This window comes from Myotis yumanensis, unplaced genomic scaffold (assembly GCF_028538775.1).
Source record: "Myotis yumanensis isolate MYYU_CA2020_CCGP unplaced genomic scaffold, mMyoYum1.0.hap1 SCAF_7, whole genome shotgun sequence".
NCBI classification, from domain to species: domain Eukaryota; kingdom Metazoa; phylum Chordata; class Mammalia; order Chiroptera; family Vespertilionidae; genus Myotis; species Myotis yumanensis.
The window spans coordinates 64,785,768-64,803,867 of record NW_027223758.1 but is presented as its reverse complement, the minus strand read 5'-3'; the positions used below and the strand labels follow the sequence as shown (position 1 = coordinate 64,803,867).

General features: G+C 50.9%; 1 protein-coding gene across 2 annotated transcripts in view; it reads left to right on the top strand.

Annotated features, from left to right (window-relative positions):
• Positions 1-682: 682 nt before the first annotated feature.
• SLC41A3 (solute carrier family 41 member 3) overlaps positions 683-18,100 on the top strand; it is a 37,164-nt gene continuing 19,746 nt past the window's right edge. The window contains exons 1-3 of one of the 2 annotated variants that reach the window (XM_070421577.1): positions 683-806; positions 6,221-6,507; positions 16,403-16,510. In XM_070421577.1, the coding sequence (XP_070277678.1) occupies positions 6,253-6,507; positions 16,403-16,510 (363 nt within the window). In that variant the 5' untranslated portion in view covers positions 683-806; positions 6,221-6,252. Of the gene's footprint in view, positions 807-6,068; positions 6,508-16,402; positions 16,511-18,100 lie in introns of both variants that reach the window. The other variant, XM_070421578.1, reaches the window with a different exon arrangement.

Genomic DNA, 18,100 nt, shown 5'->3' with positions numbered 1-18,100 from the left:
TGGTATTATGGGAATATTTGAAAAAACAAACAAACACCCACACAGATCTATCATTTAGATAAACATACTCAAGTACTTAAAGGTGAACGATGTCTGTGGGGAATGCATTAAAATTACTGGGGTAGGGGTGGGGCAGGTTGCCTGGGTTGGAGCGTAGATGGATAAAAGGAGGCAAGATGCACACGTGATTGAAGCTGGCCGCTGGGTGTGGGCCATTTCATTGTTCCACGTTTGTAGGTCTGAACATTTCCATGATTAAAAAGTTACCCACAACAGCAAGACACTGATCCTGGAGTCTTGATGGCTGCAGGCCAGGCATCCGCGCCTTAGGAACGGCCTGTCTTCTTCCTACACCCTTTAAAGAAGAAACCCTCCTGCCCGCTTCCTCCCTGGAGGTTTCTTAGCAGGAGACTGTTTCCATTTTGTAAACCAGCCGCAAAAGCGAAGCTTCCCCAAAGGGCTTTGGGGGGCGGGGGGGGCATTCCCTGCAAAAAGCCTGGGGACGGCTCTGCGCGCTCAGGAGACGGTCTTTCATAGGGTGACTCCCGCCTGCAGCAGGTACCTGACCCCACACCTCCCACCGCAAAGACCCCGCGCTCCAGCCCCGAGGGCGCGGTCTGCGCGGCCCAGCCTTCCGGCGCTGGCGAGCCGCTTCCTCCCGGTCCCCGCGGACTAGGGCGGGAGGGAGGGGCGGTGGACGACCCGGCCTTTGCCGTTTCCTCCGAGAGCCCTCGTGCGGCCGCACTCGTCCTCCGCCAGCGGGTTGGGCCGGCCTTCTGCTCGCCGCTGCCCGGGAGAGGGATCGGGTAAGCGCGGCCGCGCGGGGACCGGGGCGGGGTGCCGGGCCGGGCGCGCGGAGAGTGGGGCCCACAGGGGAGCCCGGGGCGTTCCGAGGGAGGCCCACTGCGGGGAAGTGCCGGGGCTGGAGCTGGAGCTGGAGCCGGGCGCCGGGGACGTGCAGAGGGCGGAGGGAACCTAGAGTGGGGAGAGGTCCGAGGGCGATCCCGGGTAGGGTGGGGCACACCCGGGGAGTCAGGGGTTGGGGAGCGGGGATCCGATGGGAGGTCCGGGTTCGGGGAGCGCTGGATAAGAGCCTGCGGGGAGGTCCGCGATGGAGGAGGGAAAAGGGGAGAGTGAAGGGAAGGGAAGTCTGCGGCATCGCCTGGGGAAGGAACCGGATAAGGTCCTGGGCTGGGGAAAGGGGAGAGGGGACGCTGTCTAGGGTGCTCGGTAAGGGGGAGGGATACTGAGGGCGCAGGGCGGGATGGTGCGGGAGGGTGTGGAGTGGGGAGCGTGCTGGAGAGGGACCCAGAGCATGGGGGTGGGGTCTAGTCCTGTTTTTTAAGGTAGCGCCGAGGCTCGGTCCCCCATGCCGGGCACCCCAAACTTCTGGTGTCTGGGCTTAACTGTCCTGCTCCCCATACAGATTCTCCAGCTCCTCCTTTTCCCCAGCTGGTCAGAAACTACTCAGGTGGGTCCTTTTGGTGATGGGACCAGCCAGGTGTCCTGTGATGCAAATGAATTATTCCTTGCACTTGTAGACGAAAGGGGCCACATGCTAACCTGACAAACTCAGGGAAGGCCTGCGTGGCGGTCTTGCAAACTCAGAGACCTAAAGTAACTAAAAAGGATGGTCTGAAATTAAACTTTAATTAAAAGCAGTTATGGTGGGTGGTCACTTCCTAGGCCAGTATCTTCCATGACAAGGTCAACCTTTACCTTAACTGAGCCTATCTGTCTTTTGGCATCTATAATAACATACCCTTGAAATGTCTGGGTAACTTGTAACTTCCCTTTTTCTGGACCCCTTGGGGCACAACCTCATGTGCTGGGCGCCAGGACAGATACCACAAATTCCTTCATTATCATGTTAATTGTTCCTGCGTGCACCTAAGCATGTATCTATCATTTTACTTTTTATCCAATGCCAGGGGTGTCTCCGCCCCCCCTCCCCTTTGCTTTCTCCAGCCTCTCTAGTCTATCACCAATGGATTTCATGTAACCCATCTATGTCCCTTTGTCTCTTTCCTTGGATTGCAATATATAAATGCAGATGTAACCCGCCAATCTCCAGAGCGTTATCGCAATTCGTTGAGGTTCTGCTTTCCGGCATATGTCGACAGTTCGGCTCAAATAAACTCACAAAAATTCTTTACAGGTTTCAATGTTTTTATGTGAACACACTCTTCACAACTCTTATGAAGTAGGTGCAATTATCCCCATGTAACAGATGAGGCAGTGGAGCCACAGAAATGTAACTATCATAAGGCACACATCTAGGGAGGGGAGAAGCTGAGATTCGTCCTTGTGGCAGCTCCAAAGCTCTCCCACTGGACCAGGTTATGGGGCGAGGCTACAGTGTTTTGGCCAGGTTCAAACCTCGGACTAATGAAAGGACAGGGTCCTCTCATTGCCACGTGCAAGTCCCAGTTGGAGGGCAGGGCCCTCCCAGCACAATTATAGCCAACGGCTGTGGTTGTAAGCTTGAACCTATGGTCCAAACACGAGGCCCCACATGCCTTGTGCTAGAGTTCAGGTGCATACAGTTGAGTGAGGTTGGAACTCACGAGAATGCTGTAAACAACGTGATCACGCCCCTACTTTGCCTCGTGGCATCTGCTATAAAATAAAGACGGCTTGTGGGCGCTGGCGCTGTCTCCTCATCAGGGAGCAGCGTCCCACCGAGACCCAGCTTTCATTCTCTGATCTGTCTTTCCTTAATCCTTTCACCCCCCCCCCCCCCCCCCCACTCAGTTTACCTTTGGCCCAAACACCAGATCACCTGTGAAGCCCAGAGGGCTGAGGCCTCACAGCATCTTGACCCACCCCTAACCCCCAGAGTGGTCAGGAATGACTTTGCCCACCCACCTTTGTATGAGGTGCTAAGGACCACATTCCAGAATACTGGGGTGCCCAGAGGCTGGGGATCCAAGGCTGACTTTCTCCTCTCTCCCCCCACCTCCTCATTGGGTGAGGCAGTGTGCTCCTCAGTCTGTAGTCTTTCCTTTGGGGGAAGGCTGTCCTGGACTCCTTCCCCCACCCTCACCCCTCCCTGCAGGCTAAAGGAGGGTTTTCCTGCACCCACAGCCCACTCTCCTGACAGGAGTGTCCCTCACCAGCAGGCCAGTCCTTCAGGACCTGGTTTGTCCATCTGTACTCATTTTTTATCAACCTCAGTGACATTTGAACACATTCTCTTTACGAAACACTCCCACATTTCCAATGAACTGATCTCTGTAAACTGCAGCATCAGAATCACCTCTCACCAGCATCCCCGGGGATGTGAGGTCCGTCCCGTGGAACAGTGTCTCCACCCTGTGAGGAGCACAGAGCAGGTAGGAGAGACTGTCATGTGACCCAGGTGGGGCCTCTGTCCCAGTCACTCCCTCCCTGCTGAGGTCACCCCTGGCCAGACCTTTCCCTGCCCACCCACACACGTGCAGGTGAAGGTGGGCCCCAGGACGGGACAGTGTGGGATGTTTCTAGACGCCATCCTTCGGCCTGCTTTCCCCATGTAACAGTGGTTTCATGAGGAAGGAGTTTCTGTGCTGTGCCCACAGTGCTCACTTCCTGCACAGCCACACTCATTCCCTCTCTGGGACCACAAGACGCTCAGCGTTGGCGGTGCTGTCAGGTTCCCAGCACAGCTGCTGCCGCCACTCTTGGCTGTGTCTCCTGGTGCACCCATGTCAGTCACCATCGTTGTGCCTTGTGGGGTAAGGTCATGTGGGCACTGAGTAGTCACTACCTTTCACAGAGGTGGACCCACTGCCTGCCTCCCCCAGGCAGTGTGAGGCCCTTCTCTCGCCCTGGGCCTTTGGGCCATCTGATGATGAAATAGGGGCTCCGCCTGCTGGGTTTAAGTCATTCCCCCTGTCTCTAGTCTTGTCGATGCTGACTGGACGCTTCTCTTTCTTCTACTGAGCACCTGTCTCTTCTCTTACCTCTTTCTCCATCAGCATTTCCATTCCAATCAATATACATTTTGATTGATTTCAGAGAGGAAGGGAGAGGGAGAGAGAGATAGAAACATTAATAATGATAGAGAATCATTGATCGGCTGCCTCCTGCACACCCCCTACTGGGGATGGAGCCTGCAACCTGGGCATGTGCCCTGACTGGGAATTGAACTGTGACCTCCTGGTTCATAGGTTGATGCTCAACCACTGAGCCACGCCGGCTGGGTTTGCTGATTTTTTTTGTTTGTTTGTTTTGGTTGACACACTGTTGACTCTGGAAATCAGATTCTCCCTTTGTAGCGTTTCTTATTAGTGCTGTTTGTTGTAGTTATTTCTTTAGTAACTTCTCTGAACTATTCTTTAGTCTGTATTCCTTATTATATGTGGTCACTGAAGTCTCTGTTTAGTGGTCAGGTGATGATTGGTTAGGGATTTCCTTGATCACCGTGCCTGGAACCTGTAAGTCTCCGAGTCTTTGCCAAGGGGCTCTGTTTGCTGTTGGGGCACATCAGTCAGGTCATTACAACTCTGCCTTCACCTCCACTTTCTGCCTGTGCAAAGTCTCCCAATTAGCCAGGGGTGAGAATGCTAGGGCCTTTGCAGGTATTTCCTGAACATATGCTCAGCTCAATATGAGTGGCCTTTTAGATTCCCTGAAATGTGTAGGAACTTTCAAAGTCTGTGTAGGCATCTTATTCCCTAGCTTTTCCTTTTAGGTTTCTGTTAGTGTATTGTTTATCCCAGTGGTCGGCAAACTCATTAGTCAACAGAGCCAAATCTCAGTACAACAATTGAAATTTCTTTTGAGAGCCAAATTTTTTAAACTTAAACTATATAGGTAGGTACATTGTTATTAACTTAATTAGGGTACTCCTAAGCTGGCCTTTGCTAAAAACATCCTCAATCTGATTGAGGAACGTTCGCTGAGGTCAACCCCTTCCAACTCTCCCATCCACACTCGTCTTGTATACTTGTTTCAGATAGACGAGTGTGGATGGGAAAGTTGGAAGGGGTCGACCTCAGCCAATGTACCTCAAAACAATGTACCTCCCCCGCACTGCGTATCCCATGGCCCTCCTGCGCTGTGTCTCCCGTCGCCTGCCTGACCGACTGACACCCCCCCACTTCTTCTAATGCCACTTCTTCAAAATAGACTCGCCCAGGCCGAAAACTGACTTCTGCGCATGGGCCACAAAGTTTTAATCGCACTGTACGTGCGCGCCCGCACGTGGTATTTTGTGGAAGAGCCACACTCAAGGGGCCAAAGAGCCGCATGTGGCTCGCGAGCCACGGTTTGCTGACCTCTGGTTTATCCCAATATTACCTATTGTCTCAGGTAGCCACAAAGTGCCTGTAATTGTTTTCAGCAAATGTCCAATAGGGAAAAGCCTTTTTATGCTAAGTGACCTATGAGTCCAGTTTCGGGCTGTCTACCAGTGGCATCTTCCAGTGAACCACCTGGTAGGTCAAATAATGAGAATTCTTTGGGAATGAGGCTTTGAAATAGCTCTAGCCCATTTTAGTCCCTCCATCTCTTTTTAAGGTTTTTAAGGCTGCTTCAGAGGGGGAGAGCAGGGGATGGGAATAAGGCAAGTTGACACATTATGGACATTACAGTGTTGCTGTTCTTTCTGAGAGTCAACATTTTCTCTTGACTAAATCTGTGTTGCCCTAGATGGTTGGGCTCAGTGGATAGAGCATAGGCCTGTGGACTAAAGGGTCCCAGGTTCGATTCCAGTCAAAGGCACATGTCCGGGTTGCGGGCTTAGTCCCCAGTAGGGGGCGTGCAGGAGGCAGCCGATCCAATCGATGTTTCTCATCATTGATGCTTCTATCTCTCCCTCTCCTTTCCTCTCTCTGAAATCAATAAAAAATATACTTAAAAAAAAATCCGTGTTGCTGCATGCCTTTGATTAATTTTCAGAGTTCTGAAAAAGTTACTTCTCACAATTTTCCTGTTGCTTTTATGAAAGAGAATTTTGAGAAGTCCTTATACCACCGGTTTTGCTGGTTATAATTCATGTATTTTGATGCTGTCTTTTGTGTGTGTGTGTTTTTTCCTCAAACGTGTGCATATTAAATAAAAATGTGTGTAAATTGGGGTTGCAGGAGGCCGTGTGGAGCAGGCACCAAGTGAAGGGCTGTGGATTGACCGGAATGATGCCAGCCTCTGTGAGAAGGGCCTGCGGACTTACAGGGTATCAGCTCTACTGGGGGTCAGGAACTCTGCCCTACCATCCCTGCTGCTTTGTGTCTCCCAGGTGAAGGCTGCCAGGGGCTCGGCCGTGCTCACATGGATGGGACAGAGACCCGACAGCGGAGGCCGGAGGAGCTAGGGCTGCCACCCGCCCTCAGCTCAGGAAGACTCCCTGCGGCCTCAGAAGATGGACCTCTGACTGTCCCTGAGAGCCAAAGGGTGACCTCTAAACTACTGGGGACTGAACTCAGCAAGGAGACTGCCCTATCCATTGGCTTCCAGGTGACAGTGCCCTTCATGTTTGCAGGCCTGGGACTGTCTGGGGCTGGCATACTTTTGAACTATTTCCAGGTAAGTGGGAACTAAATGGGGATGATGGTGTTGGGGGACTGCCTAATGTCATCCTAAAGAGGAGGCAGCTACATGTTGGGCCCAGCTTGAGGAACATAGGGCAGGGCTTCCTCCTCTCAAATACAACTTTCCTACAAATTGGTAAAGGTTCTTTTAGTTACTGGTGACAGAGACTGACGTAACCTAGGTTAAGCAGGCTCTGGACCAGGAAGGAGAGGGCCCCATGGTGAACTATATGGGTTCCCCTTTGTGGCCAATAACTTCAGTTTAGAGACCTGTGGGACTGGGGGTGCAAGGAGTGTGTATCCCCAGGGAGCATCGATCCACATTAATCAATGCCAGACTTATTGATGGCCTCAGCGGGGTTGCCGCCTTGTAACTTAAATATGTGGATAAAAGGGGTTCAATGGGAAGTAATTTCATAGGATGATCTGATCATAAACTTCTACGTGGGCCGGTCATGGTGAGCAGTCTTGCCCCAGGCCTATAACTTTTAGTAAAAGGTTTATCTTTGCCGTCAGTAGGCCCTGACCATTGTTTCTCAGCATCTGATTGACACACCTTTGAAATAAACCGCAACCAACTTCAAGAGAGCACTTACTCTGTTAGTCTTGTAACCCCATTTGCCACCTTGCTTTCTTCCACCTTCAGGTAATGTTCCTTCAGTTCCTACTTAAATTTTTCCCCAGATGATAAGAGAAAGTTTATTTAAAAAGTTACGGAGGTAGAAGAAGTGAGCCAGCTGGGCTGTGTAGGCTCAGGAAACAAGTTACAGAAGCAAAAGAAGGGCCCTTGGAGCTTAGGATAAAGAAAGGCAAAAGTAACACTCCTGGGAGGAAGACGGGGAGGGGGAGCAAAAGGGAAAGGGGAAGGGGAAGGGGAAGGCAGGGGCATGCTCCCAAGAGGAAGAGCGCCCCTTTCCCCCCTTAATTTTAAATGAATAAAACAAGCTGTGAAACTGTTATTCTCAGGAGCATGATGTCCGCTGTGGTTCTGAAAGCCTCTTCTTTACTTAATTTGTGAGAGAGGGATTCCTGCCCTAGTGTTACGGGGTTGACTGGACCCATGACCCCAGCACTGGACAGATGAGATCACTGAGTTGATCAGTCACAGTACTCACAGCCTGGGGGAGAAGGACACTGCCTACCACTCAGGGCCATACGGGTTATGCTTGGGAGCTGAGCAAATTGCCAGGGGCTGTGGGAGGCAGGCCTGTGTAGTAACAATAGGGTGAGGTGCCCACTGGTTCTGTGGGAGGGTGAGATTAGCCTGTTTGAATAATCTCATGGGTTGGCAGGAACTAAAACCCACTTCAGGGATAATTGGGAACTGTGCCTGGTCCCCCTGATAAGAAGCATTGCTTAGCTAGGGGACCTTATCCGCTGGAGCAGAGAGGGGAGGGGAAGTTGCAGTGAGGCCATGGTTTCACCAGATGTCAAGACAGCAAATCATAATAATTCTAGGCTTGGCACCACTCAACCGTATGAAAGGCTGACTGGCTTTCTTTTTCTCTTTGTTTCTACGATTCTGTTTCTTTGTTTATTCATTTAATCATTCATTCACGCAACATGAGTATGTGTGCCATGGGCCAGCACTGTGCTGGACGATGCCAGGGTGGACACGACAGCCAGGCCCTGCTCTCATGGCCGTCAAAATCAAGTGGGGAGCCCTAGCCGTTTTGGCACAGTGGCTAGAGCAGCCGTGGGCAAACGACGGCCTGCGGGCCTGATCCGGCCCGTTTGAAATGAATAAAACTAAAAAAAAAAAAAAGACTGTACCCTTTTATGTAATGATGTTTACTTTGAATTTATATTAGTTCACACAAACACTCCATCCATGCTTTTGTTCCGGCCCTCCCGTCCAGTTTAAGAACCCATTGTGGCCCTCGAGTCAAAAAGTTTGCCCACCCCTGGGCTAGAGCATCAGCCTGTGGACCAAAGGGTCCCGGGTTCGATTCTGGACAAGGGCACATACCTTGGTTGCAGGCTCCTCCCAGCCCAGGCCCTGGTCAGGGCCTGTGCAGAAGGCAGCCAATCGATGACAGACAGTAGATGCATAAGTCCATGTTAGGTGGCAGTAAGGGCTGTGATGAAAATAGAGCTGGGTGGTAGGCTTCCGGGGAGTCCGAGAAGGACTTTCTGAGGAGGAGATGCTGGAATGAGGCTTGAGTGACCTGAAGGAGCTGTTTGGAGAAAGTTCATGAGAATAAGCTGGACAGGGGTGGGAGCGAGCGACTCAGTCCACTTTTACTTGTGGGTGGGTCTGCCTAGCCAAAGAAGCAGAAAATAAAGAACCTTTCCTGTTATTGAAAATGTAATTGACTTGATTTCTGAGGACCTAACAGGATGGGAAAGAATTCAGGCCATTTGGCTCAGAATCAGCCAAGGCTCAAGGTGACCCACAAAAGGAATAGGAGGCCGTTTGGAAGGTATACTCCTGGGAATGCCCAGTTCTCACTGAAGAATAAGAAGTGAAAGCTAGGAATGGCCATATGCATCCCAAAGCCCTCTGCCTGCCCTCAGCACCTCCTAACTGTCCTGCAATGACACACACCCTAAAAATCAAGGGGTGTTGGCATAGAGGAGTGGTTCTGATGCCACAGGCCTGGGGATCTGATTCACTGGTCTGCCCTGAGGTGGGGCTGCACATTTTAGGAGCTCCCAGGTAGTTCTGATGGCATTGTGGACTGAAAACCACGGATGCAGTCCCGCCCTCATGCTGGAGGCTGAATGGTTAGAGGCCCACAAGGACGGGGACTTGTTACAGGTCACCCAGAAACCCACCTGATGCTTGACCCAGATTCGACCGCTACCTGGTACAGCCCTGGAATCCAATTTAAGCTCTTTGGAGATTTTCCACTGTGCTACTGAACTATTTTTAAAATCACATTCTTGATAGTTGTTTTTTTTTTAAATTATGACTCAATAAACTGTGTTGACATATTTTGTTCTCATGTTTCAAGGAAAGTAATTTTTCCTCACATAACGACATCTTTTATTTCTTTTTGGTGACAGTTGATGGTTATAAAAGCAAATAATCACAATAGAATATACAGCAAATTATAAAATAAAGGTCACTTATAATTATGCCACTCAAACATAACCACTTTGAGCACCTTGGTATATATCTTTCTGAACTTTTTACTGTTTGTATGTCTGTGTGTCAGTGTATTTATCTTAATTTCTCACTTGATTTTTTAAAAATGAGAAACAATTTTGTAATGATTTATAACTTGCTTAATCAGGAATCTCTATATGAAATTGTACAAGTGATTATCTATTTCCATATCTCCTGTCCTGATGAGAATGGTTCATGGTCTTGCTGTGTGTGTTGACATTGTATTATGATGTCTGAACACATTCAAAACCATAAAGAAATTGCAGGAGTTGCCAAGGTCAGAAGAAAGTGATTGCTGTTGGGGCCTCTCCAGCGGTGTGCCTTGGGAGTGGTGTGGGCAGTGTTGCAGGCCAGCTGAGAGGGGTTTTGTTTTAAACCGGCTAGCTCCCTTAAACCAGTTAACTTCGGCACCTGTTTTCTCAGAAACACACCATTAATCTCAGCCTCCTATGGGTACGGGTGGAAGGGTCAGGGAGTGTTCAGCAGGGGAGGGCAGTGGGGGGCAGTCTGCACTGGGAGTCAAGAGCTAAGGGTCTTAGTCCTGCCTCTGATACTAACTAGGGTGAAGCTTTCAGGGCCTACGGAAGGCAGTACTTGCTGGTAAGCATCTGGAGATATTTTGAGAGTCTGGTGATTGATTTAACACGAAATGATTCCTTGTTAAAAGGCATTGAGAAGCACGGGAAACTGAAGATCTATTATTCTTTCATTCATTTGTTCATTTGCTGGTCATTTAGTGCATGTGTGTAGTTGATTCTGCTCTATGCTCTCAGCATTTCTTGACTTTCCTTCAGAGAACTTTTCCCAGGTTATAATTACATTTTCCTTTTTACGATTATCTACTACACCAGAAAGCTCAATTCATATCTATTCCACTGACAGATGCACCACATCTGTTAGACCGCTAGATCAGAGTCTGGTAAATATTAGGCCCTAAGTACTAATCTGTGGAGTAAATAAATGAATAGTTTTCTGTGCTGTGAAGATTGCAATAGTGAGTCCATCAGACTCCCTTCTCAAGAAGAGCACAGTCCAGGAAGGGACAGTAGATTCTTGTGCAGTTCATGCTTGCATTAAGTGGACTTACCTTCAGATAGATTTTTTAAAAAGTACTTTGGGAATTCTGGGGAAGGATATGTTAGGCTGTGGCCAGGAAGCTAGCGAGGCCTCAAAGATAAGAAGGTGCCTCCACTGGCCATGAGTCCAGGCAGGAATTTGTCCTGGGCCTCGTGTGGAGCTGCAGAAGGAGCCATGTGAGCCCAGGCATGGTCCATGGCAGGGTCTGCAGGAATTTTCTTCTGTGGTGTGCAGCTATGCAACAAACCATACCAAACTTCTGTTGCTGTTGGAAGCTAGTCTTTCAGTTTGATCATGAATCTGCAGGGCTTTGGGCAGGCCTCAGTGAGAATGGCTGGCGGTTCAATGCAGCCTCTGTAGGGGTGGCTTGCTAGGCACTCCAAAGTAGTTCACGTGACATGACAGTTGCAGCTGGCTGTCGACTGGAACCTCAGCTGGGGCTCTTGGCTGGAACCCCTGTATGTGGCCTCTCCATGTGATTGCTTGGGCTTCTGCATAGCATGGTGGCTGAGTTTCAAGCATGAACATCTCAAGAGATGGGGAGTAGAAGCTGTCAGTTTCTCAAGATCTGGTCCCAGAACCAGACTGGCACAGTGTCTCTTCCACTGAGTTCTGCTCCAGCAGTCACAGACTGAAGGGGAGGAGACAGAACTCTAACTCTCAATGGAAGGAATGCCAAAGACATTTAGAGATTATTATGTCTGGCTCCTGAGAGGGGTTTAAAAATATCTGTTGAATGAATGAGTGAATGAATGGTGTGAGGAAAGATGCAGTGAGAGGAATATCTGGGCCTTGAAGGAAACAGTTATTGGAGATGTTTGGCTGGAATTGGCACGGAGAGGTCGTAGGATCTAGACTTGTGAGGACTGTGAACCTCAGGCTAAAGGGATGGGACTTGTGCGTGGGATAGACAGGGGAGCCAGTTAAGTGCCCAAGGGGGCCGTGGTTTAGGAAGAGGAGGTGAGGCCTACTCCAGGGCCTGGTTTAGGTAAGGTCCTCAGTCCATAGGTGAGTGTGCACCTGACCCTCAGCTTTGGGCTTCTGCTGGCTATGGCCTTCATGCCTGCTCCAGCCTGGCACCTGTGAATGCACGGTGGACATGCCCAACAATAATAGAATTCCTGGAAGTCGTGTGGCAGCCCAGCCCTTTCTCCTGGACCGGGTTGGTCTTACCTTTGTAGCAGATGAGAATGTGTTCCTTTTGGAAGCACGTTTACAAATCTCTTGGGCCCTTGAAAGAACAGGGCTGTGATTCCTCTGAACACAGTTTCTTTGTGTGCCCATGACCCCCTGCACATCAAAGTCGTGGTGACCACATGGGTATCTGGGGGACCTGCAGACCCTCAGAGGGCTGTAGACCTGGCCCGAGGAGTGGGTCCCTCCTGCTGAGATTGTCTAGGCCCTTATCTGCCAAGAGTGGAGGCTGCCCAGGGCACACGTGCCAAGGTAGGCAGATCTCTGCGTGGCCCTTGCCAAGGCCAGTCCTCACGTGGCTCTAGCTCTGGGTCCAGCCAGAGCCAGCGTGGGCCAGAGGGCTGGATGCTGTCAAGGTCGTGCCGAGGGACAGTGAGTCTTCTTGTGGCAGGCTAGCCGAGGGAGGTCCCGGCTGACGTAGCAGCCACTCTGAAGAAAACCTTATCTGCAGAGATCAGATGGACAGCAGGAGCTGGCTTAGGCCCCAATGAGGCTGAGTCACTCGGGCCTTTTCTCCTCACTTGTTCGCTCTGACTCTGGCTGAGGGGCCACTTGGGGAACCTTCCACAGACGCAGGGCACCGGGCCTTCCTACCTGTGCGGACTTCTTAGGAAACGTATCTCGCTGAGGGCGAGGAGGACAGAGGACGGAGGGCTTCCTGGGCCTGGACGTCTTGCTCCTGGGACTGTGCTTGACAGCCTGACCATGGTGGTCACCCAGCTGAATCTGGAGTTCCGCTTTCAGGGCAAGAAGCTGCGAGGCTTCAGCTGTGAGCTCACCCGGTCCCCCCACGGGGTCTTCCCTGAGACCACCTTCACCATCACGTGCCAGATTGTGGTGCCCCTTCTGCTCTCGGGTCTGGGCATGATGACTGCCGGCCTGGTGATGAACACCATCCAAGTGCGTACCGGGCATCTGAGGGGCAGTGTGGGGCCTGGGCTTGGGCGGACTGGGGTTCCCAGGCATCACAGATAGGACAGGTGTGGGGATGCAGGGAGCCCCCGAGTAGGGCTGAGCCCTAAGCCAGGCCTTGAGGCTCAGTGGTGCTGGCAGATGGGTCCTCCAGTGCCTGAGATTTACAGCTTCTGAGCCCTCTCTGAAGATCAGCCCACATTAACCCTGGGAGCTCAAACCATTTTCCTTCCAGGGAATGCAGACTCATTAGGCAGGGACTGAGGAGTTCGAATCCTGGCTCTGCCATTTGCTCAACATCTGAGAGAACTCCTTAGTGTCCCCCACCTCAGTTTCCCCATCTGTAGATGGGACTAATAGATGACCCACCTTGCAGGACTGTGAGGATGGGTGACCAAGTACACCTTGTGTTGTGACCTGAGGGTGATGGGCACTACTCCCTCCAACCCCCAGAATCTTCGTGGGGCTCTTCCTTGGGAAGACAAGGGACAGAGGTCAGGCTGGGGGTCCAGGCCAGCCAGGGGCTATGGTGGTCTCCATTGGTAGAGGTTCACCTTTGTATATTTTGGGGGTGGGGATGGGGCAAAAGGACTCATATCTATTGGGTATGTGTCCAGGAGTGGAATTGGCAATGAAGGGTTCTAAAGGGCTGGGTGCCATGGTCATCTATGTGCAACAAAACTCACCCTGGCAGCAGGGTCTGAGACACCTGAGGGTGCGGCTCCAGGCCCCAGCAGGAAGCTGGGAGGCTGTGGTCCTGATTCACAAGTGAAGAATCATCACTTCTGATTGACTTCAGCCTCCCTAGTTCCTCGGCTAGATGTCTAAAGTGTTGCTGGAGAGGGCAGTAGCAGAATGTAAGACAGCTACAAAGATCTGGATGGCAGGATGGCGGGGAACACGAGGGGTTAATTAAGTCCCGGCTGGCAGAGCAGGAAGGATTCTTAGAACTGGTGGGTGGAGCAGGGCATGGGGGGCTGGGTGAGGAGGGTTGAGTTGAGAATCCTGAGTTTGAGGGGCTTGTGGGATATCAAGGTTCCGTCAGCGGTTGGGTCAGCAGGTGTAACACGCAGAAGGCAGATCTGAGCCGGTGACGTCGCACATCACCAGCACAGACCTCAGTGCATCAGCCAGGGTGCTCTGGCTGTAAGGAATGGAAAACTTAACTCAAAGTCACTAAATCATCTCTGATCCCTGTAAAGCAGTCTACAGATCAGGCGGCCCCGGCACTAGTTCACTCGCTGGATTACCAGTGTCGCCCAGTATTCAGGGTCCTACCGTTTTTCTTCTTTACCTTCCACGTCTGTTGACCTTGTCCCTGAATAGACCCCTCATGGTTGTGTGATGCCTCATGTGTCTAGACATGATGTCTCAAATCTCCGGGGCCACGATGTGTCCCAGCCCACCCCCAAGCAGCCACTTGCAAGAAGGGGGGACGCCTGCATGAAGGGTCACGGTCTAGCCTTCACCTCCTCTGGGCCATTTGTGTGGATGGAGGGTGGGGTGGCTCTGGAAGTTGGCTCCAGCCTTGGGAAGGAGAGGATGTGGACAGAACGGGGAACTGAAGACCAAGTGTGAAGGGAAGTCAGGATTACGTCAGGAGGCCTGCACCCGCAGGTCTCCCAAAGTGCAGGCCTCCCAAACTCTGGGTTTTCCTGTTGGCAGAAGCGGACTTTGCATGGGCTGGGGTGAATCTGGTGGGAAAGGATTGGTCAGGAGCCGAGTGTGCCACAGGGCAGTCAGGGGTCCGGTGGCCGCCTGATCTTCCCTTCGGCTTGGTTCAATCTGTCCTTGAATGGCGTTTCTCAGCTGCCGAATTGGAATCTTGAAAAAGATTGCCCCTGCGTTTTCTGGAGAAAGTGTGTTAGTTTGGTCAAATGAGCCCACAAGGCTGTCCAGTAACCTGAGGACTATGCAGAGTTGAAAGCCTGCACCCATCTTAAATCAAGGCTTATTAGACTTTGGTGAAATTTCTAACCTTGTAGCTTTCCTATATGGAAAAAGGAAATAAAAAAAAATTTGGGGGGGGGGGGGAGAATGAAATTCTTTAATTACATTTTAAAAAGTTAAAAGGTTGGGAGGAGGAAGAGCCTTCAGTGGAGGTCAAGGTGGAGAGAGTAGAGAGGTCAGCAGAGGACGGGGATGTGGTCCTAGGCGCCAGTATGGAGAGCTCAGAGGTGAGCCTGTAACACAGGAGGAGTCTAGTACATATTTGGGCAGGTGGTGTGTGTGTGTGTGTGTGTGTGTGTGTGTGTGTGTGGAAGATGCCCTGGCCCAGTCCCTTCACCTCCAGGTTGCGTTATAGATGACTCCCCAGACCCCAGAAGTGAGTGGATCCGCACAGCTTCATACAGCTCTTGTCTCAGGCAATGGGGTCCCCAGGCCTCCTATCTCCTAGCTGACAAAGTAGGTGTTTTTTTTTCAGTTCTTGCATTCTAAAACCAGGAGGAGCTTTTAGTATAGGGGTCACAGATAACTGTGGGGGCCAGGGAGCTCAAACAAATCAGTAGAATCATTACAAATTGATTGAGGAATAATCTAGTTGCATGTTAAGTAGGTTGGAATAGTTTCCACTACACAAAGAATTGTTTTCTAGTTTTCTATTTCGTTTTTTTATTTTTTTAAATTTTAAATTTTTTTAGCATCTACTCTATGCCCTCTTCCACCTTCACCCCTCCCCCCTCACACTCACCACACTGTTGTCCATATCCATGAGTTTTCCTTTTTTTCCCCTCTCATTCTTCATGTTTTTATTTCCTTATGTTTGATAGAGACCTGTATGGACGCACCTTCTCTCTCTTTAAACAAATCCAGACCCCGCCACATGATACTCCCGAGCAGTTTGTGCATGGCCTTGGTGCCTGGAGCAGCCAGCAGGCCTGGGCCGCCTGGGAGTCCTTGTCCCAGATAAAGCAGTGCCACTCTCAGCTCCGCTCTCCCAATTCATGTGGATCTCCCAGCTTTGAAATCGGTGACTCATTCCTGTTTCTGCAAACACATTGTGCACACCTAACAAAGCGTGTCCACGGGCTCGATCCAGCCTCCTCCCAATTTTCCCAGGTTCTGAGGACCAGAAAGAAAGGGACTCTTTTGAGGCCTCTACTGCTGTTCACTGAATAGTACTGAGAACATTTCACAGCTTCATCATTATTTTATATTTAGTTTAAAGCCACTTAAGTAACTATTTAGGCCCTGGCTAATGTGGCTTAGTTGGTTGAGTGTTATCCCATGCACCCAGAGGTCACAGGTTCAATTCCCAGTAAGGGCATGTGCCCAGGTAGTGGGTTCGATCCCCAGTAGGGGGAGTGCAGGAGGCAGCTGATCGATGCTTCTCATTGATGTTTCTCTCTCTCTCTCTCTCTCTCTCTCTCTCTCTCTCTCTCTCTCTCCCTCTCCCTCTCCCTCTCTCCCCTCCTCCCTCCCTCCCTCCCTTTCTCTCTAAAATCAATAAAAACATTTTTTTTAAAAGGAAACGATTTAGTCTTACTCATTTGTTTTACAGGGAGTGAGGAGTAACTTGTGAAAAGCTCTCAAGGAATGTCCGAGCTATGCCATTATGTGTGTATGGATTGAGCTTCTTGTTCTGTCCCACCAGCACTGGCCCGTGTTTGTGGAGGTTAAAGACCTGTTGACATTGGTGCCACCCTTAGTGGGCCTGAAGGGGAACCTGGAGATGACACTGGCATCACGACTCTCCACAGCTGTAAGTGGATATTTGGGTGACCTACCCCTCGGGGAGGGACATGTCTGCACCACCAGATCTCCCCGACGTAGCTTGTAGGTGGGTGGGTTGGGCTCTCCAAAAAGAAGTGTTGAGTTTTGTTCTGTCACGATGCTCTACTTGGCCACTCTTCCCAGCCCGTCATCTGGTTTAGCCGAGCTGTACTGCTGTATGCCCAGGCCCAGCCCCTGTGTGCCCTGAATTTCTTCTCTAACCCAATGTCAGGCAGGGCTCTGTGTCCCGGTGCCCAAGTCTGTGGGCTGCCTCTGCTCGGCCACCGGGACCCTGATCCCAGCTCCATGCACTCACACTGAAGCCATGATGAGCACCACAGGGCTGATGGAGGATGTCATAGAGGAGACAGGGTATTAAGTGCTGGTGATGACCTCGGGGGGGGTTTGTTCTGCAGAGGGCTTGTGACTGCCCTACAACCAGAGTTGCTTCCTGTGGGCTCTAACTCACAAGGCCCCTAGCTGTGCCCTCTTCTCACCTCTCCCGGGAGGGAGTTGAAATTCTCTTCCTCTCTCTGATGCCCATTGGATAGCCAACCCAGTATGTGAAAAAGGCCTGTGGCAAGAGGAAGTGTGGTGTGTTCAAGAAAATGAGAGAAGAGCGATGGCTTTAGGTGGAGCGCAAAGGGTGGGGCAGGGGCTGCCTGGCGCAGGACTCAGGAAAGACAGGTGAGGGGTGTGGGCCGAACAACAGCCCTCAAAGATGTATGGACAGGGTTTTTTCAGTTGTGATTACGTTAAGGGTCTTGGATGGGAGAGCATCCTGGATTACGCCAGTGTCATAATAAGAGCACTGATGTAGGGGAGGCAGAGGGAAGTTTCAGACAGAAGAGAAGGCCTCTGAGAGAAGCAGAGACCAAGGAGAAGATGTTCTGCCACTTTGAAGATGGAGGGAGAGCCATGAGCCAAAACATGTTGCTCTACCGACTGGAAAAGGCAAAGGCACAGACTCCCCTGGAGCAAGCTCTCCTGGCACCGTGATTTTAGCCCCATCAGACTCATTGCAGACCACTGGCCACCTGACCTGTAAGAGAATATGTTCTGTGCCTTAAGCCCATGTCAGGTTCCCTGTTACAGCTCTAACAAAGTATTGCAAATTTAATGGCTTGCAACAACAGAAGTTTACTCTCTTACAGTTGTATTTTAGATCTCCTTTTACTCTGTGTTTCCGAGAATGCCGCCTTCTTTAGAGCAGGCTACCTCTGGTGATTGGGGGGAGAGTCAAAATGTGTTGCCTAGAGGTATGTACCAGTAACTGGTCTTATGGATCTGGGGACTGTGTGTCCCTCTAATGGCCACTCTAGGCACTGCTCTGCCTTTTCTTACCCCAAAACGCAGTCTTACTGCCTCCGGGTATCCCACTGTTGGCACAAGTCAGCCAGGCAAGGGAAGGTCCTGCAGCTGGTCTGCTCCACCTGATTCCCTTGTTCCTATGAGCACCTGAGGTGGGTGTTCGTCTGTCTGTGGAAGAGCTGACTGAGGCTCCGGGACAGTTCTGTGATATGTCCCCAACGTCCGTCATGCTAATGACAAAAAACAACTCTCCTTATTTGTACAAACA